This window comes from Perca fluviatilis, chromosome 21, assembly GCF_010015445.1.
Source record: "Perca fluviatilis chromosome 21, GENO_Pfluv_1.0, whole genome shotgun sequence".
NCBI lineage: Eukaryota > Metazoa > Chordata > Actinopteri > Perciformes > Percidae > Perca > Perca fluviatilis.
This window is the reverse complement of record NC_053132.1, coordinates 28,795,979-28,820,546: the sequence shown is the minus strand read 5'-3', so window position 1 is coordinate 28,820,546 and position 24,568 is coordinate 28,795,979. Positions and strand designations below refer to the sequence as shown.

General features: G+C 42.3%; 1 protein-coding gene across 2 annotated transcripts in view; it reads left to right on the top strand.

Moving 5' to 3' along the window:
- Positions 1 to 24,568, top strand: part of ca10a (carbonic anhydrase Xa) — a 323,190-nt gene that overhangs the window by 272,111 nt on the left and 26,511 nt on the right. For both annotated transcript variants that reach the window (XM_039788744.1, XM_039788745.1), the window contains one exon: positions 6,945 to 7,130. In XM_039788744.1, coding sequence (XP_039644678.1) covers positions 6,945 to 7,130 — 186 coding nt within the window. The remainder of the gene's footprint in view (positions 1 to 6,944; positions 7,131 to 24,568) is intronic.

Sequence of the window (24,568 nt, the reverse complement as noted above, 5' to 3'; positions counted from 1 at the left end):
GAGAGCAGGGAGGCATTTCCTGATGAAGCCATTAGTATAATCAGTATAACAGTATAATGCTGAGACTTGAGATGAGTTAACAGCTGCGAGTGTTTTTGTTTATTGTCGTACAGCCTTGTTTAAACAAACAAGCTCAAGCTCTCTGCTTATCTATTTTCATGAATAGAGCCCAAGTCAGTTATTGTCAGAATTGCAGTCGCTGCACTGAGAATGAAAATCTGAACTCCCCAACCCGCCTGTAATAACTATTTCACTACTCGCACAAGTATCGAGACTCCAAAGAATAATGAGAGAGCAGATTGGAATATAAAGCCTCCGCTATGTTTGCAACCTTCCCACCACATTGACTTGTCTGGTAATTATTGCAGCACAAAACATGACAAATTAAGTTAGTAAGTTTTTAAGTGTGTGTTCATTTATTCTTCAAGTCTGACTCCCACCAGCAGGCTAAACCAGGCCCATATTAAGACAATGTGGTGCCCCTTGGCACTATACCTCAAAGTGCCCCCTCCCCACCACCACCCCCTTTACCCATGCTGTCCTCCTGGCAAAAATATCAGACATAATCAAGGGGATTTCTCAAATGTAATTTACTAACTTGTCCAACTACATACATGTAGGCATATGAGCAGTGAGCACTATATTCAAATGTCTCAATTCAAAATGTCAATTTCAAAAAGCACAGCATTCAATTCAAAATGTAAAAATCAATACACATCAGTACATCAGCCCAGCAGACGAGCCAAAAAAAACTAACAAAAAACAAAGCATTTTCATTATGCAAAGAGAAACCAAAACTTGCTCTCCCCCTGCCAAAAATATCGGACATAATCAAGGGGATTTCTCAAATGAAATTTACTAACTTGTCCAACTACATACATGTAGGCATATGAGCTGTGAGCACTATATTCAAATGTCTCAATTCAAAATGTCTATCAATTCAAAAAGCCAAAATCAATACTATAAATTGCAGAATTGTGGGTCGGTCAAAAATGTATTTTTCCGACCTTATTTCACGGGCCCTGAAAGCAATTCCTCTGGTCAAAAATTTTCAAAAGCATCATGGGAAAGCTAAAACTGCTTTACGACAATAAAAGGACCGAAAATGAATAAGATATAGACAAAAGACTATCAATATTAGATCTAAGAATATGGATTTATTGCACAAAGTCAATAAAGCAGGCAAAAACGGTACCAAAAACCGTTGAGGAACCAAAAGACCAGGCAGCCAAAAATAAACTGGCACACCAAGACAAAGGGGGTAGACTTACACACACAATGATCTGACAACAGACAAAGACAACAGAGAGACTAAATACACAAGGTAACACGAGGGCTCAGGAACAGGTGAAAGACATCAGGGTGAGGCAGACGATCACAAAGGCGGGAAAACACAAGACAGGAAGTAAAACAAGACATGACATGGGAGAAACCAGACTACAAAATAAAACAGGGTAAAACCATAGACAGTATATAAGAATGGACCAACAGACCCCATTGCTCTGGACGGAGACCAGTGAAGGCTATTAGAAACACTTTTCCGGTGCTGGCTGAACGTTACTGAGCAGCCTCCAACTGAGCTTGAAGCAGTAGATGTGACGTGAGCAACGTGTCTGAAAGTTGTAAGTCTTCTGGTAGCTGTGCCAAGAGAAATCTCAATCATTCCCAATCTTACAGAGACGGAGAGCGTAGGTATATGTAAGGAGATAACATAGGCACAGGCTAATTATTGCTAACTAAAATGCTAGTTAACATTCGTAATTAAACTTAAACAGCTAATGTAAGTCGAAACTGCCTGCTAGCTTCTCCTGTACTATACGGTAATTCCTCTACTGTGCGACACAATCGTTAGCCTATTTTTACAAAAACGTCTGCTACGTGAGGTACAAGGTAATGGAGCCTTTTATACACTGTCGTGTTTCTTTAGAATAAACAATGGACAAATAGTCTTTAAACGCTTCAGATGTCAAGTTATTCGCTGCCAAAATGAATGCTAGTCAGTGGAATGCTAACGGGAGGTGATCGTTTTGTAGCATCAAAATGGCGCCATGGGAGGTTTGAGTTCTGAAGCGAATCTTACCCCCTTGGGTAAAATGCAACAGAGAACACAAGAGACAGTAAACAACCAGGAAACGGGGAATAAGTTAACACAATAAAACAGAAAAAACTATAACCGAAAATCGCAACCATGACAAATGATTCATCTTTCAACCCCATCTCAGAAGATTCACAACTTCACTTGAAATATGAATGATTTGAATGTTTTCATTCTCTTTACAAAAAGTGTTTTTTTGAGCAGAGTTTTGTTTTTCTTTTCAAAATCCCCATTTTTAAGGTTGATCATTTGCATATTTAAGATTCTCAGGGCCTGATTTACTAACACTAGCGCAGTTTGCGCTGCGTCTGTTTATGCGAGTTCGGTAATAGCGCACGCTATGCTTCCACATTTTGCGTAGTATTTATCAACCCTGACACCCATCAGGCAATCAGCGTCTTTCTCCGCCCACTATACCGTAAATTGCGCTGTAGCAAAGCGGTACTTGTGCTATGATATGGCTGAGTGCAGACTGCGATATTCCCACTGCTGATGCTAGGACTGTTTGAAATGATCCTGATGCCAATATTTGTAATGTAGCGAGGAGTTTAACAGCTGCTGGAATGGGATGTGAACGCTGAGTGGGAGATTCAATTTCATCTTTGATTTCTTCCAGTAACTCTAATATTACATGTCTGCTTGATCTGTAATGCTAAATGATGTTGTGTTCACTGACAAAGTGATTCTTGTGTTAAAAATATTTTCAGCCTCGCCTATGTCTTCGTCTTGCTCAAATTACTGTTGCCATTTCACCAGCGGCATAAAGGTCTACGAGGAAACTCGATTGCGGCTGGTTTAGACCTGCTTTTAAGAGGCGGAGAATTTCCCCCGCAGAATAGAGGCGCGCTCTTACTGACAGTCTTTGTAAATACCACGGGATATATAATTAGGCGCACTTTGCGCTTATCCTCCCACCTTTTCGGGTGGAACTCCCACTTTCCCCACGACCCTCCCACGAACGCATATTGAAAGCGCAACTTGTCTCTTCTCGCTCATGTGGCAGACAATCTGCGATTTTACCCAAGTGCGCCCTTTTGTAAATATGCTGCATCGGTTATGTTCGTCTTTGCGACCAATTAGCGCCTGGAAACAGGCGCAAACGGCTTGATAAATCTAGCCCTCAGTCTTTTCCTTCCTCAGTTTCTGAAGAGCAGTTTCTTCTGTGATGTCCTCTTCTGTTATGCTGTTGCCGTTTAGGCGTAGATTTTGGGTGGGATGCGGGTGATATGTCCCCCCCAATATTTAGAAGAGGTAGATTTGTACCCCTCCAAAAATATAATTGGTTTTGGGAGATGAAGTCCACGTTGTCCTTTTTTTCTTGCTTCTACATCATTTTATAAATTTTTTACGATGTTTTTGGCAGTTTATTCGACATTTATGAAGTTTTTTTTCAACGTTTTAAAAAGTGAACTAACTAAACAGCTTTGTATGACAGAATTTTAAATTGGCCTAACATAAAATGTTCTGTATTTTACTGTAGCTACACACAATTTTTGTTTTTTCATTACAGGGTAAAGTCCGTGTAACGAGCTGCCAGAAGTTTTTCTGCTGTTTTACAGATTCATTTTTTAGAGTGCAGGAAACAAAGTGTTTGGCGCTGAAACTTGGGGGAAGACCCCCTAAAGCCCCCCGGTTATAATGTGTCCCCCCCCTCCCCCATGTTGAAAAAAAACCTACGCCCTTGCCAGCCGGGGATTATTGATCCCAGCAGATGAAAGACTTACCTGTTGGGAAAGGAGCTGCTTTTAACTGTTCGTGATCTCTCAGCAGCCGCTCCATATCTCGTTTTTACTGTAAGACAAACGAGATTCCTCCCCTCGCCTCTGTCTTTCCAACCACACCTCACTACCCGCGCCTCCCAGCCAGTCTCCAGCCATTTACCCTGACATGAGCAACCAACCTGAACAGCTGATATTGGCTGGGAACAAACTGTCATCCTGTGCAGCGAGTGAACACTGTTTGCCCAAATGGAGCTGTAACAATTCCACGTTTTGCTGTTACAATTAGTGTCTCAGAAATAATTGCGATTAACAATATAATTGTCTTTTTCTGTCAAATTTGAAAACATTTATTTATTACCTTTTTAAACAAATTAAAGTTTTTGTGAAGGTCATGTGACCCAGATAATGTAATAACACAGGTACACAGCCTATGAAGTAAACCACGCCTCTCTATTATCATAAAATATTGTTTCTAACTGTATCCCCCCCCCTTGTCATTTTTGTTGCTATGAACGTGTATAGGGTCATGTGCCAACAACTAGCATAGCTTTAGCTCAACAGTCCGACCACTAATCACTTATATAATTACAATTTTGCATATCTAAACAAAAGCAACAATTACCATCAACAGTCATACCCCTTAGGACCTTAGCTAATGTTGCCAATTAATTGCCGTTAAACAAAGAAGCCATGGGGGCCACTGGGGGACCATAGGCAGGCTGTGGGACCTCACAATAATGTTAAAAAACCTCATAAAGTGAAATTTTCATGCCATGGGACCTTTAAAATCAAAACTATGCCCTCGTCGTCTTGCAAGGAAACCTGAAAGACTTCCCTTCACTCGTTCCTCTCTATCTTTTCTTTTTTGGGCCCTAAATCCGACACACACACCTCTCTCCTGCTCCCGGTACTTATCTCCTCTTTCCATCGCTCCCTCTTCCTCTCTCTTTCTCCTTTCAAATCATTGACTTTTCAGAGCTTCTATAAAATATTTACAATGTGTGGGCAGATTTCTTTCTCTGGGTATATAGAGGAGTGTGTGAGGGAGGGGGGGGGGGGGGTGATCATTTTTGAAAGCGAGTGGTAAAAGCAATGAGGGAGTGGGAGAGGAGAGAAAGCAAAGGGAGTGGAACAGGGAGAGAAGAGAAAGAGGCAGATAACAGCGATGGAAGTCCACCCAAAGTCGTGACGTGAATATCAATGCTTCCCTTTGAAACAACCTCATTATAAATAAATAAACAGCTGCCCATAAAGAGCGTTATTCAAGGCTTTTGTAACGCCGCGTTTCCCCTAGAAAAACTCTCAACGTATTGATTGTGAGCAGATACTGTAGATTTCAACCTCTTCTCTTCCTCTTTACCCGTCCTTTTCTTTTCACTCGAGGCTCCACTCTTCCCGTTGTCTGTTGTGTTGTTGCAGTTTACAATATCTCCTCTCCCTCCTGCTCGGATCGCTGTCTAATTAAATAAAGCCCTCAGGACTGTTCCTGGGTAAGCTCTGTTGATGATACAAGCAAAACTCATATTCCTAAGCTGTCAAAGATGCGAGACAACAGCATCTCCTTATTATTGAAACCAAAGCTGAAATAGCTGAAGACTTCAAGAGAACCTGATTTTCCTACTAAAAAAATACTATGAAACAAATGATTCCCTGCTCCGTCAAGTCAACCAGAAGACAGAGACTGACTAGAGAGAATACACCAATAGCCTTCAGTAATGATTATACCACAAGTTCAGGTTTAAAAAGATAGAATAGTAGACATCCTATCATGTAGCCAATTTGGAAAGGTTTTTGCATAATAGTGGCAGATCTTGTCGACTTTCATTTATGTATAGTAATAAACCTGCAGTAAAAAAGATGTTTATTTAACACATTTCCTACCTAAATGTAATATTTGAGCAATAATAGTGCGTTCCATTTACCTCGGAATCTGGAGCTGGGAATGAGGTCGCACCCGAGTTGAATGCGTTCCTTTTACAAGTCAGATTTTCATTGTTTTCATTAGCTCTAGCCAGGTTAGCCATTGTTAGCAATACCAGTTGATAACAATGCGTTAGGCTGTTTTTTTGTGCGCACAAACAGCGTAACAACATTTCCATAGAAGTTGGACAGGACTGCATGTACGACTGATTTAGTGAGACACAAATAAGACAGAGGTGCTGATAACTGTATGGTACTACAGCTTTCACAACTGTTAATGCACGGAGCAGCCATGTTGAAATCCGAGGTCAGGGGGCATTTTTCCGACTTGGAAATCCGACTTCCGAGTACAAATGGAACACACTAGGAATTTACAACCCTGTTTTTTAATATGTTTGTATGCTAGCATCCAGTCCTTACAACTGAAGCATGACTAACTTGTTATGGTTACGTTCAAGCTGCATTTCTACGTCGACACTTTGATGATTTAAGTGTGTGCCATCCAAAATGTGGCAAAACTATTGAATGTCATTTTTTTTGGAGACCTCGTGTTTACTCCTCTTGGTCCAGCTCCGTTCTCACTCCCAACTCGTCAAATACTGATGCTTGGTCAGTGTCTCTCCGCGGCAGATACCAAAGCAAAAATCCCCCTTCAGCGTCTGTATGGAGCGCACCGGGCAGAGCAGCAGCTCGACCTCGACGCTGTAAGATGACGTAGTATTAAGAGAGACCACGGTAGAGAGAGTATGAAAGACTGAAAAATCTGCATAAGGAGGTTGGTTGGGAGGGGGGTGGTGGATGGGTCAAACAACACAGGGCTTTCACCCAGGAGACCGGGGTTCATGTCCTGTTCTTGTCCCCCCGTGTCACTGAAACGTACATTTTGTGACCCCACCCACCATCTTTCCCTAAACCTAACTTTCCCGTTCTTGTGCCGCATGTCGGTTAAACGTACGTCCCGACCCAGAGCGTCAAAAAGTGACGCCAAGAGTCCCGACCAAATATGATGGTAAAGGAGACTTTTTTTGCGTCAAAAACAAACGCCAAAGGCACCTGACCAAGCGTCGCTTTCTGACGCGATGGGAGTCAATCACGGTCTGTAAGGCTTTCATTTTGATTTGCTAGTTGGAATGTGTACTATAGGTTTCTTCCTCAAAATATGATTGCGTTCTTTTGTAATCAATTGTGTCCCATCCCTTCTTTTCCAGGTGGGAGGAACGATGTACAACACTGGCCGCCACGTCTCTCTGCGATTGGACAAGGAGCATCTGGTTAACATCTCTGGAGGGCCAATGACGTACAGCCATCGTCTGGAGGAGATCCGGCTACACTTCGGCAGCGAGGACGGCCAGGGCTCAGAACACCTGCTGAACGGACAGGCCTTCTCTGGAGAGGTGTGTGCAGCTGTTTGTGTCAATTAAAGCAGGGGTCTTCAACGTTTTTTAAGCCAAGGACCGCTTAACTTAAATAGAGATAAATCAGGGACCCCCTTCTACATACTGTATACTGCAGCTGTTAAAACTAAACCAAACTGTCATTACAAACAAATAATAATAATAATAATTAAAATAATAATTACTCAAAGTCAGCAGGGGTAGACGCCAGTGTTGTAGTCCAGACCCTCCTGCAAAAATGCGAGGCGCAGAGAGTAGGAAGACGCGAGGCGCTCAGCAACGCAAAAGCAGCGAGCAAGTCAAGTCAAGTTTATTTCATCCATAAAAATGGAAATTACAGTGCTCACACCCGCCTAATACAATACAATACAATAAATACAATATAATACAATACAATACAATACAAAATAGCAAAAAGGCTTCCCTCTCATTGCTACAAAAAGCTGCCGCCGTCTGCTAATTAGAGCTCCGCCTGTCATGACGAGTTCCGTCCGTCTGTCTGTCTGTATGTCTGTCTGTCTGTCGGTCGCTCCGTTTCAGTGCTATAGAAAGCGCCGCTCCTACACACTTGCAGCCCCTAATTTAGCCATACTCACGTCACCATTTCACAGCACAAACGCCCACTTGCTTAGCTGTGGAGCTTAGCTGTGGGGCTTACAGTGATCTTGTGCCAAAACCTTTAGGAACCAAAAAGCCTTCAACCACTTGCCAGCACACCAGGGCGTCTGGTACATGTCAGTTTGTAACGTTAGAGATAGAGATTTTTATGATGCACACGCACATTTGTTTTCCGGGCTACACTAGTGCTTCACCAGTCGTTTCATTATTCGCAGACAACAGTTCTGTGGAAATGCCTGTTATGCTTTACCAGTAAAGAAAGGACTGCTGTCAAATTCATGCTTCACAAATGCGTCCTAGCCAAACTGAATCAGCGCTAATGTGACATCACAACAGCCCACTGAATGTTCATGATTCAAAATGGGCAGCTTTATATTGTTTGTTGAAAGAACATCTTTAGTTTTGGGACCTTGATGGATAAAAACCTTCAAATCTCTATTTCAAGAACTTTTGATTTCAGCTCCTCCATTGTGCATGTCGTTAGTTAATTGAGTGGAAGAAAATGTTTTCACACCTAAGGCAGCCAGAATTCTGAAAAAACTGCAGAGAACCATGTTTCGCTCTAAATGAGTTTTCACATGATGGCTGCGGTTTGCATCTGTGCTTTCAGCAGGAACAAACTCGTCTTGGATATCACAGTTAAGCATTTAACTCTCTCACACACACACACACACACACACACACACACACACGCACACGCACACCGTCCTGCACACACACTGCCATTTCAAATTTTTGACGAGTGAAACAATTACCTTCCCTGGCTTTGATTGTTCAACAAAATCATGAGTCACTCACAGTCACTGCATTCCACCGCCGCCATTATATGAATAACCAATTTGTGTGGCAACAAAATAATTGCCGTCTTGACAGGCAAATTTATTATAATTAATGATAATCATTTATCCTCCCTCCGAGTCTGAGAGCTGATATTCAAATCATAATAAAACAAGTGTTTACTGTGTCCTTCAGGGTGGAGAGAGCTGTAACCCAAGTCTGAAAAGGACGCCTCGTATGCACGCACACACACATACACACACACACACACACACACACACGACCTACAGTATCTGAGGCTCCCTCGAGGGCTTCATGTTTTGGTTCACCCCTGCCTTCACTGATTCGCCCTTTGTGGGTTAACTCTGTGTTCCTCAGAGACAAGTAGAGAAGCTCGGAAGTGATTTGCAGCTGATATTTGAAATGTGATGTCACACTGTCGCCACGTTGCACACAGCATCCCTAAGGCAGGCAACGGAGGGGGGGGAATCGTGCAAGTCATTTCCACTGGGGACGGGGGAAATGTAAATGGATGTTTTTATATAGCGCTTTTCTAGTCTTAACGACTACTCAAAGCGCTTTAACATAGTACAGGAACCGTTCACCATTCACACACATTCACACACTGTGGCCGAGGCTGCTGTACAAGGTGCCACCTGCTCATCAGGCGACTGCTCTACCACTGAGCCACAGCCGCCCCAGAGGCATGCCTTTCTAATACTCGTCATGTGTATATCTTTAATTGTAGAATGTAAATATGAATCTAATTTCTCTATCAATTACAGTGTTTCCCCTATCATTGTTTAGGGGGGGAGGGCATTTGGGCATATATCTTAGCAGAAAGTTGAAAAATGTTGCGTTTACTTCACACAAGAGTGGCCATTTTCCCCTGTTGCCATGGGAACGTTATGAAGTGATGTAATTACGCGACGTGAACATCATCGAAAAGCAGGATGTTGGGGGAATCACTTTTTTTTCTGTTTTCATCAAACCGCAGTTTTTGCAAGTTCGCGCAATTTTTGCAAGTTTGCGCAATTTCATTGCATAAAATTGCATAAATATCATTTTTTAAGAAAACGTGCCGCATAATCAAGGATTTTTGCCCGCAGATCAGACTGTGGTTGTACTGGGCAGCTTCCAGGTATGAATGTGTGCAACTGTGTGAATGTGATCAGGGTGTTCCTGCAAAAGAGAAGCTGCCTCTCGGTTTCCCCCCCCCAGTTTCCCCTGGGAAGAGAGTCACCCCCCCCCCAGGGGAAACTGAATTACATACAATGTCATTTTCAGGGTTCGGGTTTGTGCAGTAATGAGATATTAATATTAATAATAATGCAGAAACACAAACACAAATTATTTAGTTTGACTTATGGAAAGCACAGTTATCATTTTTATTATAATTAGTTTTGTTGTTGTTGTTTCTTCACTGTGCCCTCCTCTACTTATCAAAACAAATCCTCATACTTTAACGACGACATGATGTCAACTCTGCATCTGTTTCCAAAAGCCTCTGTATGAGGAGTTAACAATAGGTGCTGTGTGTCAGTAGAATAACTCTCTCAGCTCAGATAGACAGAACGTTGTAGCTATGCGGGATCGGAAACAGCGGGGAAGACAAGGCCAGGAAAGGTTGGGAACAGACATCCCGTTCCCTTTTGCCGTCTTCTCCTCACTCAAACAACTGTTTCTGAGTGAAATGGCAGAGAGAAATCATCCCCCTCATCCTGCGCCATCTCCCCCAACAGCCCACCGCAGCCTTCCTGCGAGCCAGAGCCGTGCCTTCCAGGTCCAATAAAATGTTTCATAATCGAAAATGCAGAAAATTTTCTCTTTCTCCGTCTCCCTCTCGCCCCCGTCTGCAGATGAGTGGTGGCTCTGCATGTCCTTGAAACGTGAACAAAGAGAGAAATAGTACCACTTTCTAAAGCACAGCATCCTTCTGTAATGGCAGCCTGTGGGAGGATGGGAGGGGGGGGTGGGGGTCAAGTGTGGGGGTGGGGGTGAATTTGCTATCCAAAGCTTTCGTCTTTAAACCACTCCTTCATATCTGCTAACTCGTGGGGCCTTTTGTGGGTGCGTTTGTGTGCGTGTGTGCATGTGTGTTCAATTCAGTCGTATTGCACACCATGGTCCGTGGTAGTAAAAGATCAAAATTCATACATTAAAAAACTGCCATCAAATAAAATATATCAAACACATGGTACAGACACACATACATACCCATAAAATAAGCCTCAGATAAAATAAAACTCATTAGCATCAACATAGTTCAAATATTCAAATTTATATTGACTTTATTAGGATTAACCATGCAGGGCATGGATGTTCACTGCCTTATCCAACCTACACATGCATTTGTATTCATATGATTTATTATCAGTCCCTGACATGTGGGTACAAGTATGCTAATGAACATACAGTATATGCCGATATAAAGTCCTAGCTTACACACTTACATCCTCATGGCAACATGAGGTCACTGTACAGGCGTACATACAAGGAGCTCTTCACATTTTTAGAGAATATGACATTTGCCAGAAAGTCTGTCTGTATGTGATAGATGTAATTTAATCAGCATGTGGTTAGTGGTTAAATAAGTATTGGACTTGGCATCAACAGATACCCACTATCAAAGTTCTTGAATCAGTAATCCTTAGTAATAATTCTACAGTACAATTTAGAATCAATAACCAGTTTATTGCCAAGTAGGTACACATACAAGGAATTTGCTTGGGTGTTTTTGTTGCTTAACAAAAAGTAAGAAAAAATGAAATTAACAATAAAAGCAAGTAATGCAAAAGAAATTAAGAAATATATGTGGTATCCTAACTGTAATATCTTAACTGTAATATTAAGTTACAAGAATGCTTATCTGTAAGCTATATCAATTACTTAGCTATGAAGAATAATATTTCCTTATACTGTTTCTGAAGTTAGCTGCTAATAACGTATGCTCTAGAAGGAGGCGCTATTACATTGAGTTCTGAATCAGAGTGTGTTCAGCTGACCGGATGTTTGCGCTATTTAAAAAAGGCCGAAGAAGTTGTTGTTTAGCGTGAGACAGGTGAAAGTAACTTGTAAAGATGTAATGCTGCCCGTTGTATTAAACTTGCAAACATATGTACCAGCATACCAGATGGTGATGGAGCAGGTGAGGACGGACTCGATGATGGCAGTGTAGAAGTGCACCGCCATAGTCTTTGAGAGGTTGACCTTCTTCAGCTGCACAGGAAGTACATCCTCTGAATATCAGCTCCCTCATCACAAAAGCACAGCAGAGGTCCTGGGAGATGATGGAGCCCAAGAAGCGCCTCCATCAACCCTGGGTCCTTCCTAAAGTCCACAACCATCTCCACTGTCTTCAGAGCATTTAGCACCAAGCTGTTCTGACTGCACCACGTCACCAGGTGGTTAGTCTATATTGATGACGATTAATTTCTGGTCGGATGTCCCCACCTTCCACTTTATTAGGGCCCGAGTGTCGACAGCGGCGAAGGCCCTATTGAAACTGAAGGAATTCTTCCTTTCCTTTCCTTTCTTCCGGCAAATGAATTGCCTTTTTGAGGTTCGCGTCAAGCCTGGGGAAAATTTACGTATTTTAAGGGTTTCAGGAATAGGCGCACAAAAACGGCTTGCTAGCGCCCCCTACAAAGATAAATAAATCGAGCCCCTGCAGTACGTTTAACGTAGACTAATGAAACTTGGTACACATATGTAGCATGTCAAAACGTACATAAAAGCTCATTGGAGCCATACCCTAAACCCAACAGGAAGTCCGCCATTTTGAATTGAAAGTTCGAAATTAGATTTTGGCCATTTACACATGTACTTGAACGAACTCCTCCTAGATATTTCATCCGATAGACTTCAAATTTGGTCTGTGCCATCTTAAGACGTTAATGATGAAAAGTTATTAAAAGAAAAACTTTTCGTCAAGCAGTGTGAGCGTGGCGGCCATTTTGAGCATTTATTGATGAACAAAGAAGTTGTTGTAACTTTAGTGTACATTGTCATATCAGCCCGAAATTTCTCATGTTTGACAAGGGTCCAGGCCTGAGGACACCTACCGGCCAAAATTGACTTTTGATCATAGCGCCCCCCGCTGGCAACAGGAAATCCGCCTTATATGACAAACATCATCCGATTTACATGAAACTTATTTTTATTTTAATGTGTGGTCTATATGTGATTCTGAGCAGCCCCTTATACTTTAACCACGCCCATGTACTCAGGCCACGCCCCCTCTTATGGCTTTTGAACCGTTTAAGGTAGAGTCTTGTGTGAGGTATCACTGAAGGCAAGGCAAGGCAAGGCAGCTTTATTTGTATAGCACATTTCAGCAACAGGGCAATTCAAAGTGCTTTACATAAAACATTAAAGACCAGTTAGAAGACAATTAAAAACAATTTAAAAACATGAATAAACAAATTAAAAACATTAAAAGACAATAATAAAATTGATAGTGCAGTGTAAGACTAAAAGTTACAGTGCAGTATAAGAAATTTAAGTTAATAAAATAGATTATTTAAAGAAAAGCAACATCAAAAAGATAGGTCTTTAGCTTAGATTTAAAAGAACTGAGAGTTGCAGTGGACCTGCAGGTTTCTGGGAGTTTGTTCCAGATATGTGGAGCATAAAAACTGAACGCTGCTTCCCCCTGTTTAGTTCTGACTCTGGGGACAACAAGTAGACCTGTCCCAGACGACCTGAGAGGTCTGGGTGGGTCATAATGTATTAGCAGATCAGAAATGTATTTTGGCCCTAAACCGTTTAGTGATTTATAAACCAGTAAAAGTATTTTGAAATCAATTCTTTGAGGCACTGGAAGCCAGTGTAGAGACTTCAGAACTAGAGTGATGTGATCCACTTTCTTGGTTTTAGTGAGGACTCGAGCAGCAGCGTTCTGAATCAGCTGCAGCTGTCTGATTGATTTTTTAGGGAGACCTGTAAAGACACCGTTACAGTAGTCAAGTCTACTGAAGATAAAAGCTGAACTCAGCAGAGAGTTTCTTTTTGATTGGGGATGGTTTGACCCGCCCCCTATGCTGTAGCCACGCCCCTTTGTTATAATGTATGACCCGTTTGAGGTATCATTGAACTCAGCAGAGAGTTCCTTATTCATTGGTAAAGGTTTCCCCTGACCCCTATGCTTTGGCCACGCCCCCAGTCACAGGCTGTGACATACATACAGTTCATTAGCTGTGAGTCACAGCTAATGAACTGTATGACGTAGAGTCTTGTGTAAGGTATCATTGAATCACTGAACTCAGCAGGGAGTTCCCTTTTCATTGCTGATGATTTGCAGTGTCTGAGTGCGCAAATGCACGGTCACAAGGAGTGCACCGTGCACTCTGAGCTGGGCACCGAAACACCACACGAGAATAAGAAGCGATAAAGCTGATTTTGAATTCAGGAAAATACAGTCAAAGCCTGACCTGCACTGGTTGTTGGACCCTTTATCTTAAGATGGTCTGTCTCATCTTTAAGTAAATGCAAAAATAAATCACAAATGTTTTAGATATGCCCTATCTCACAATATAAATGTAGTGGGAATTGTCCTAGTAGATAACTCATTTTACAGACTATTTCGACACAATGGGAATGCAGCACAAACACCCTATGTCGCAATGTTAACGAAAGTGATTCAGTTTAAAATATAATGGCTTCTTCCTTGGTCCATGCCACACCCTTCCACAAAGTGTCATGGAAATCGGGTCAGTAGATTTTCTCTATTCCTAACATAACCTCCTTGGTGGAGGTAATAATAATTATTATTATTAATACATTTATATATATATATATATATACAGGAATACTCACTTTTTCATGTATGACTCGCATTTAGACGTATTCCTCACCATACTGTCTCTATTTTATCTCACTGCTACTTTAAATCTCCACTAACAAAACACACTCATTTACATTACACTTCTTGGCATTAGATCTCATGTTGAAGTCAGCAGCATATATAATATACTATAATACTACAATATATTGAACGGCTTTTGAAGACTAAATAAACTGTATACATAAATGATTACTGTAATCATGAGATCGCCGCAAACACTGGGTTCTTACAGCAGTCTGCATGTCTGCTTTCCTCTGCTTTCCTTTATAGTGTGTGTTTGCATGCATATTTGAGAGATAGACTGATGTTCTGTTTATTGGCTGCCACTATGCAAAACATTTCAGTACCTGGGGGTTAATTTATGCTGTATGTGTGTGTGTGTGTGTGTGTGTGTGTGTGTGTGTGTGTGTGTGTGTGTGTGTGTGTGTGTGTGTGTGTGTGTGTGTGTGTGTGCGCGTGCACCCACACACGCACGTGCGCGCTTTAGCTGTGCTCCCCTGGAGCTGCTTCCAAGTCTAATCTGAAAATGAAACACCTTGGTCTTTTAATAAGTGCTAAAATATTCCAAATATTATTTGGCTCATGCTTTTATACACTCAGCCATCCTTTTGTCCTCTGATGAAAACAAGTCTTGAAACTTAGAATAAGTCAGGTCAAAACTGCATTTTAAAAAAACACTCTTATTTATACAGTCTGATTTGACTGATACAAAAGCCAGTAAAACTTGTAATACTAATATTTTATATATTTTTTTCTTTCGGTACAACTGCTAAAAAGCTAAAAAATGTTTTCTAAAGTGTTTAGATGGACTTTCTTCCTTCCAGGCAGCGACTGCTGTGCGTTCATTCCAGGCCGCTGTACAGACCCAAAAGAATTACTTTTTGTATGATCACAGAGCCACTATACTGAAAACACTTGTTGCATTGAAGGACACTCTGTCCTGGAGGAACTGTCTTTGAAAATCAACTTTAATACAACAAACGACTAGATTCTCTTTATTTATTTCATGGATTCCCATGTTTGTTTAGTTTTTGTTTTCTAGAGTTGATTTGTATTAATTCATTCAATATTTACTTGGATATTATTAACCAAAGCCACACACCACAACATTTATAGCCAAAGCTTATTTGCAATAGCCCTCCCTAGATGGAAAACGTAGTACATTTGTGTGAGTTCATTCAACACATTCGGCATAGTGTCTCATAGTGTCTCATAGTGTCTCATAGGGTACCGGAGGCACAGAAGCTGAGCAATATACTGATGTGGACGCCACATTTGTTCGGATCGGAAAGTCACAATAACACAAACTAACAAACTAACTGATCGAGGCAGCGGGAGACCAGCAACTCCTGTGTTCTGCGAGGTTAAGTGATGTTTTTTGTCAAAGGAGTCTGGTGGCTTTGAAGAGAACGATATATGTTCTGCTGTGGACGGGGGCAGCAACAAAGTGTACCGTTAAATAACTGTTACCGCTACCTAAGTGGTGTCCGCAGCAGTATACGTTACATTGCTTTGACTCGGCTTTGAACCTCATAGAACGCAGATGGACTCGGCTTTAAAAGCACCACAGGCTAACATTTGGTTGAAGAACCACTAAGAGGCATATCAATTACAAGCTGTTAGAGTGGAGGAAATAGTCTAGATCAGTGGTTCTCAAACTTTTTCGGTCATTCCCCACTTTGGACAAGGGGGAATTTTCAAGCCCCACCTGCCCCCATCGCCCCAACACAATGCTAATGAAATACGCAACAAGCTTAAAATGTTCCAATTTATTGAAGTAACAAGTTGTATCGAAATGCAACTATCTACATCAAATAACAGCAAGTTCAAAAATAAAGAAGTGCAGCTGTGTCAAAATTTGTATCAAGTTCAAAAATAGAAAAGAAATAAAAGTGCCACTTTGCAATCTGTTAAAAAAAAGGAACAGCAATCCATTTGGCAAGAAAGGTCTATTCTCCCTGTATTAGTGGCTGCAATGAGCCTGTTTTGCATTGCACAATTTCGGGGGTGATCGGTCTAATAAGCTATAAGGACGGTTTGCTCTCACCACGCGTGCATTTATAGTCACACACACACACACACACACACACACACACACACACACACACACACACACACACACACACACATACACTCTCTAGTCTAGTGGAGGCGGGTATGGCTGCAGCCTGGAGCGTCCTAAGCTGTCCCGTATCAGAGGCGTATCCAACGGTAAGTCCAGAGGGTCAAAAATACGAAATCGAATTATTTTCCAGATTGAGTCACGGGTAAATCCATGGGCGTCAGTTTGGTTTGAAATGTGCTGGGGACAGAGACGCATTTGGAAGTAGATTTCCAGAAGTGCTGGGTACAATGACGCATTCATTTTTTTTTTTTTCTCTTTCGCGCAGGTCATTGAAAGACGTTGTCCTGTAGCTTACTAATGAATAAAAACATGGTTTAATGTACGTAAACAATGATCAGTGATTACCAAATTTATCTCTCATATTGCTCCTCATAACCACTGAAAACTTTCAGGAAATCGAACCCAAAGTCCAATTATTATGGACGTTATCTGACATCTAAGGCGTTTCTGCTTCACATTTTCAGCAGGGCAGTGGAGCGGCTGTGGGTTGACTCCCAACGGTTCTCATGGGCTTTCTAACGTGGTTTAATGTACCAAAACAACATCAATCAGCACATTTCTGGTTAGATTTTTTTGACAGTTTTCAGTGGTTATGTAGCCTGGATGCCAGCCGAACTTAGCCCCGCCCACAAAATTCGAGGTCGGGAAGTTTGGTCTGGACTCGCTCAGTTGAGAAGCAATTATTGCCCGAACAGGATCTGTTCGGACCAATCAGATTGTATGACAGATGATCAACAGTAACAGAATCAACCACTTCACCAAAGAACGCTTGGGTTGAATTTGTTTACATCAGGTGGCTGCCGCTGGAGAACTGAGATGTGTAGATTCCTCCATCGCGTCTGTTACAGACGATATCGACAGTGCATTCATTTTAAAATCCTCATCAGAGGAGCTCAACAACTCCCGCAAGCATGGTGGCGTTATGGGGGGGCGAGATAGAGAGAGAAGCGAGAGAGAGGAGCTTTATATGGTGGAGAGACATAGAGAGAGACTGAAGAGAGAGAGAGAGACGTTATATGGTGGAGAGACATAAGAGAGACTGAAGAGAGGAGCGTTATATGGTGGAGAGACATAGAGAGAGACTGAAGAGAGAGAGCGTTATGGTGGAGAGACATAGAGAGAGCTGAAGAGAGAGCGTTATATGGTGGAGAGACATAGAGAGAGACTGAAGAGAGAGAGGCGTATATATGGTGGAGAGACATAGAGAGAGACTGAAGAGAGAGGCGTTATATGGTGGAGAGACATAGAGAGAGACTGAAGAGAGGAGGCCAGCGGCGTAAGAACAAAGCCGTGAATCAGAGAAATAAAACGTGTTTCGCCCGATTCATCTGTAGAAACGCAACTGTAGCAAGCATGTCACTATCACTAACGTTATCCACATTTATATTTACACGCAACAAATGATATATCCAGCTTCTAAAAGTCGGAAGTTGGAACGAATGCATTGTGCAAATAAAAAAGGAAAATTTCCTCCCGTTTGGCGCGCCCCACCTTTCACGTCTCTATTCCCCACCAGTGGGGCGCGCCCCACACTTTGAGAACCGCTGGTCTAGATACTTTCTATCACAGGTGACTTACATACATAGTAAAGAGCGTCAAGAGAAACAATTTTAGAAAAAAAAGACAATGAAGCCTTTCATTCAGAATTCTGCTGAAATGCACGATCTCTAAATCTGAGAGCTATTATCTTTAAAGGAGTTATCTTTCAACAACAGAAGACTATGAGTGAGCAAAAACTCAATTATAATACTGCCATACCAAAGTAGACTGTCTATTCTTTTATTTTCATTCCCTTTTCACCAATAATAATAATAAGTTTATTTGATATAGCACCTTTTACAGAAAAAGTCACAAAGTGCTTCACATGAATACATTGTTAAAATAAAACCCAGACAATAACGTGAGCAAGCAAACAAGAAATAAAATACCAATGGAAATAAAAGATTAAAAGACTTTAGTTAGACTAAGTTACAAATATGATACATGACACAAATACTGTTCTTTTATAGTGGTTAGTTAATGGACAAAATAATTCAAATGGTGCATTCAAGTAATATATAATAATAATAATAATATATTGTAAACCGATTAGGATTACACCGAATAAATTGAATAGAGCGTTAGCCGCTACAAACTGGAGGAGAGACTGTTGCTAAAGAAAGGATCCAGCTATATTTAATACAAATCTTGTTAAGTGTTGAGAAGGATTCGCCATAGGCAGCTGTTCCAAACATTTAAGCCATCATCAATCACAGATCAATCACCCCATATGTCCTCTTTGAAACACACTCACACACGGATAATCCCATTGAGCTAATATCACTGCAGCAGATTATCGGTCACGGATCTTTTGAATGGGGGAGCTTGTTTCATTTTCTCTTCCCCTAATTATCATTAATCAGTATGAAACGGCACGTTACGCCCACGTCTGCACCGCGGCGTCCTAATTGTGGTGTATCTTGGATTTAAATCACATTAGAACATCACAGCGCACCTTGTTCTGAAGAAAACAAACCCACTGAAATAAACATGAATAAAGAAAGCTAACTAAATTTGGGATTATGAACAATTACTAATGTAGCGTGGGTGAGTATCTGCACAGATGATGGAATAATAGTTGTTGATTTCTAGGGCTTTGGCAGTGTTCTGCCGTGCCAGTAAAACACTCAAATAAAAACCAGGCAAAGAGACGGTGAATGCTGTGTGCGGTAGCGGGCCTCGTCCGCGTGTTAGCTTTATGGATCTACGCTCCAGTTGATGTGAAGGAGGGAGGGCGGATGGATGGAAGTTGAGATGGAGAGTGCCATTTCCAGCCCAGCGCTTCCAAGCCCCCCTCTCACCGTTAGCGCTGAACGCCTCTCTTCCACTATCGACTTGCTGTCTTTATATTTCCCTACCCCAGGGCCAGGCCAGCCATCATGCCATAAAGAGGCTGTCATGACCCCCTACCCCAGACACCCACGCAAATACACACACATGCACACACACACACACACACACACACACACACACACACACACTAGAGAGCACTGGCCAGCCAAGAAAAAGTGACCCTTTTATACCCAATTCAGTGTGGCTTCATTACAGGTGTAGCCTAAAAACTCTAGTCTCGCATTGCCAGACCTTCCTCCACATCGCTGCGGAGGAAGGTCCACTACCCGAGAGCGCTCTGCATGTTTGACCGAGAGCGGGACCCCGACACGCACAGAGCTGAGGTGTGGACGGAGCGAGACTACTCTGCAGCTTGTTAAAGTCACAGTAGCTATCTCATCATTCATGCGAATAAAGAAAGTGTTTCCATCCAACTTAAGGACAGACAGCTGCAATATACAACCCGGTCTCACGGCAGTTTGTGAAATGGTCACGTTATTTTAATCTATTGATTCGTTTTCACGGGGAAGTTGTTCTCGTTTTTTTTCCGTGGTGGCCAGCACGAAATGGTCTATACGGAGATTGCGGGGGGAGGACGCCTCACACGCCGGGGAAAGGACGCCTCACACGGCGGGAGACGGCCGCAGGGAACGCGCGAAAGGGGACGCGCGACAATAACGGGATGGCGGAGGTTGGGTTAAGGAAAAAAACAACGGGGAAAGGACGCCTCACACGCCGGGAGACGGCCACAGGTAACGCGCGACAATAACGAAAAACAAAACGCCTCACGCGGGACGCAATCCCTGGCCTCCGGGGTGAATATCCTGAATTGTTTGACCCATCAACCACCCCAACGAACCTCCTTACGTGGACTTTCGGCATTTCATACTACTCCTTACCGTAGTCGTGCTGTGACCACCACATATGCTTCCCATTTAAATACATTAGTTAACATTTTCGTGCTGGCCACCACGAAAAAACCCCAGACAAAAACGTCCACGTGAACACATATCAATAGATTAAATAACGTGACCATTTCACCATGAGACTGGGTTGCAATATAATATAATGGCGAGCCGACAGCGGCCGCGGTCTGAGACAGACAGGCACAACAGTGTTCTCCATGCCCTGGTGACTGACTGACAGGTTGGAGGTTATAGGGCAAGGCAAGGAAACTTTATTTCTATTGCACATTTCAGCAACAAGGCAATTCAAAACGCTTAACATAAAACATTAAAGAGCAATTTAAAACGGTCATGAAAATAAAAACAGGCTAAAATAGAATAAGATACAGATCCATATAAATACAGTCGATTTGACTTCTGTAAATATGTCAACTCCAGGGTGCATTATCTTGCTTTTCAGACTTCAACTTAAACAACATAATATTCAGCAATATTAAAAGCTGAACCTAATAGATTTGAAAAGGGAAAGTAGATTCAATACTAATCAATACTGATTAGATGAAGCACGTTTGACCCCCAACCATAATTTGTACTAACCCTGTTATATCTGTCACACCCTATTTTATAATTTGTCTGCATCTCTGTCATCTTCACAGTCTGTTCAATAGGTGTTATGGCTGAATCTTAATGGACTGTAGCTTTTAAATGGGTGGAGGTGTGACTGTATTCAGAGGTTAGTGTGGGTCTGTGTTTGAACAGAGGGACGCTGATAAATGGCTCACAGGCCTGGCTCTTCTCTTTTGCGCCTTCTTCAACTGTTTCTGTATCTACTCATGACCTGTATTTTCTCCCTCCTTTGCTCTGCATCTGACTCTTTTTTCTCCTCCATTTGGCAGACATTCTCACTTTATTAAGGCCCACGCTGGCCTTTTATTGCCCACCAGAAGCAAACTTTGTGCAATTTGTCATTGAGGGAGTGTGGATGAGTTCTGTTGGCTGCCTCTGCCGCTCTCACCTAAAAATCTAATCAGATCAGCGTAGGGCTCTAATCACTTCCTCTCTCGCCCTGATTGCATTTATAGACGTTCTGTCGCTCTGTGCTCCCCCAATCGAGCATTTCATAATTACTCTCCTCTTACATTTGTTTATTTATATCATTCAGTACAGTACAGCATGTGCCAAGCCCTTTGCCAAAGAGTGAGGATGAGAAGTTTATGGAGGTGGGGAGAGAAAGTGTAGGAGCCTTTGGGAAAGATCTAAAAAATCATTACCGCGCCTTTGTGCTTAAATGAAGTGCTTTACCGCCTTTATATCCATAACAGTTAATTGTGTATTTTACCATAAAAATATCAAAGTACTACAGCCTAAAGGCAATAAGTTAGAAGCTTTGGGTTGTTGTAGTTGGCTGTAACAACTATTCAAGAATCAGGACTCGGCAACAGTTGTATACTACTGCTTGCGTTTTTCAGTCAGGAACAGAACAACTGTAACTTAAAAACAACGGTCCCAAAGCAATCCCTGCCCCCTCAACAGCTCTGGAATCAAACAGAAGTGGACAGAACCACCAGAACTACCTGGAGGAACGCCTAGTCCTTGCGGTTAGGGTGGTGAATGTCAAGTACTTATGTGATCATGAGCTGCAAAGCCCCCCCGATACATTTTGCGAAGAATGCGTTGTTAAAACAAATGGCATGTTACATTATTATCACATCATAAGTATAAAAAATTTTAAAAAATCTTTAAAAAAGTCATATTAATTTCTTTACAACTCTCCCATTGTCCATGTCCTGGGGTCTGTTTCACAAAAGCAGAATATATAAATCCAGGATAACTGATTAAGCCAGGCTTGACCTAGTCTAATCAGTGAATCCTGGCTTGGTGCTTTCACGAAGGCCGAGTCAGGCTGAGGAGGAGCGACTAGGTCGAGCCAGGCTGAAGTATTTCGGATAGATGCACGTCCACGGCTTCCTTTACAGACCACGATGTCGATAACAGATTTAATGATGGCAAAATGGAGAATACGTATTGTACATACTTTACACAGAGTGAGCAGCAGCTTCTTATGGAAGTACGATAACTAGGGCTGTGTACTGGCATGAATCTGGCGATACGATACGTATCACGATACATGGGTCACGATTCAATATATTGCAATATAATTCGATACTGTGCGTAAGGCGATATATTGGGATTTTTAAGTATAATTTTAGAAAAACTAATATTTAAAAAAAGACATGATGTTCATAAAAGTCAAAGAAGTTTACTTTAGGTAAACAATTCAGTACACAGAAAGTCAAACTGCCAGTTTAGGATTGTGGTTCACAGGTTCTTACTGAGCTAATGTTTATATGCTAAAGTAGGCCAAAGTTCAGCCATAGCTACTTTGTTAGCTTCTAGCTAAAGTCAGGCCCTGCTAGGCACTGTTAGGCAAGGACACTGGTGGTGCGTCTCAGCATAGCCATCTAGCGGTAGGGAGTTTAAACACAACATAAACATGAACCACTGTCTTACATGAATATTTTTGAACATTTAAAAAAATAAAAATAATAATAATCATATTTTTTTATTTTTGAAATAAATTAAAAAATGTCCTTTTTCAAAATTGATACAGTATTGCAAAATAAAATATCGCGATACTCAAGTGTATCGATTTTTTCTTGCAGCCCGAATGATAACGTGAAACACATTATTTTTATTTGAAAAAAGAAACAGGGCTGCTGTAATGAAACAGCGAGAGAAACCGTGGTAGATAATCGCGGACCGCCTGAATGTGTAAGCAGCCTAAACGTATACATTAACTGACCACTGCTCTGAATTGAAGCCATCATAATCATATGGCTTCAATCATCCGGGAACCATCACCTTATCGTGGTGGAGAGGTTTGTGTGTCTCTATGAACCTTAGGGCTGTGTTGTCTGGAGCTTTGTGCTCCTGGTAGGGTCTCCCAAGGCAAAGTGGTCTCAGGTGAGGGGCCAGACAAAGAATGGTTCAAAAACCCTATGAGTGAACGAGGTAGAGATGGAGTGACCCTGCCCGGAGGAAGCCCGGGGCCCCCGTCTGGAGCCAATGGTTGCAGTTCGGTGGGCTGGGGATCTCATTGCTGCTCTTTGCAGATGATGTGGTCCTGATGGCATCATCGGCCTGTGACCTTCAGCACTCACTGGATCGGTTCGCAGCCAAGTATGAAGCGGCTGGGATGAGGATCAGCACCTCTAAATCTGAGGCCGTGGTTCTCAGCAGGAAACCGATGGAGTGCCTTCTCCAGGTAGGGAATGAGTCCTTACCCCAAGTGTTGGAGTTCAAATACCTTGGGGTTTTGGTCGAGAGTGAGGGGATAATGGAGCGGGAGATTGGTCGGAGAATCGGCGCAGCAGGTGCGGTATTACATTCAATTTATCGCACCGTTGTGACGAAAAGAGAGCTGAGCCAGAAGGCAAAGCTCTCGATCTACCGGTCAATTTTCGTTCCTACCCTCACCTATGGTCATGAAGGCTGGGTCATGACCGAAAGAACGAGATCCAGGGTACAAGCGGTCGAAATGGGTTTCCTCCCTTAGAGATAGGGTGAGAACCTCAGTCATCCATGAGGAGCTCGGAGTAGAGCCGCTGCTCCTTCGCGTCGAAAGGAGCCAGTTGAGGTGGTTCGGGCATCTGGTAAGGATGCCTCCTGGGCGCCTCCCTAGGGAGGTGTTCCAGGCACGTCCAGCTGGGAGGAGGCCTCGGGGAAGACCCAGGACTAGGTGGAGGGATTATATCTCCAACCTGGCCTGGGAACGCCTCGGGATCCCCCAGTCTGAACTTGTTAATGTGGCTCGGGAAAGGGAAGTTTGGGGTCCCCTGCTGGAGCTGCTCCCCCCGAGACCCGACACCGGATAAGCGGACGAAGATGGATGGATGGATAATCATACCATTCAAGGATTAGGCTACTAATCATTTGCACAAATGAACAGTTGTACTCTTTGCCTTAAAAGTAAGCAGAAGATAATTCCTCAGGAAATTTACCATGAAGATCAATTTTCTACAACGCTAGAATATGATGCGTAAATATCTCTCTCACTCTGTCTCTCCCTCTCTCTCTCTCTCATGGGCTAAAATATAAATTACCTAAGTCCTATTAACTTCAACTGTTCGTTTTTGCAAATGAGAAGTGACTCATTGAATGCTTTCAGTTAAGAGCAGTAGTTCATAAATGTATATTTTTAGATAAATCATTCAGTCGGTCCGCTATTATCTGCCACGCTTTTTTTTTTTCCAGGTTTCCTTCTTTACATATTATATGCTTTGTTCCCTCGTATATA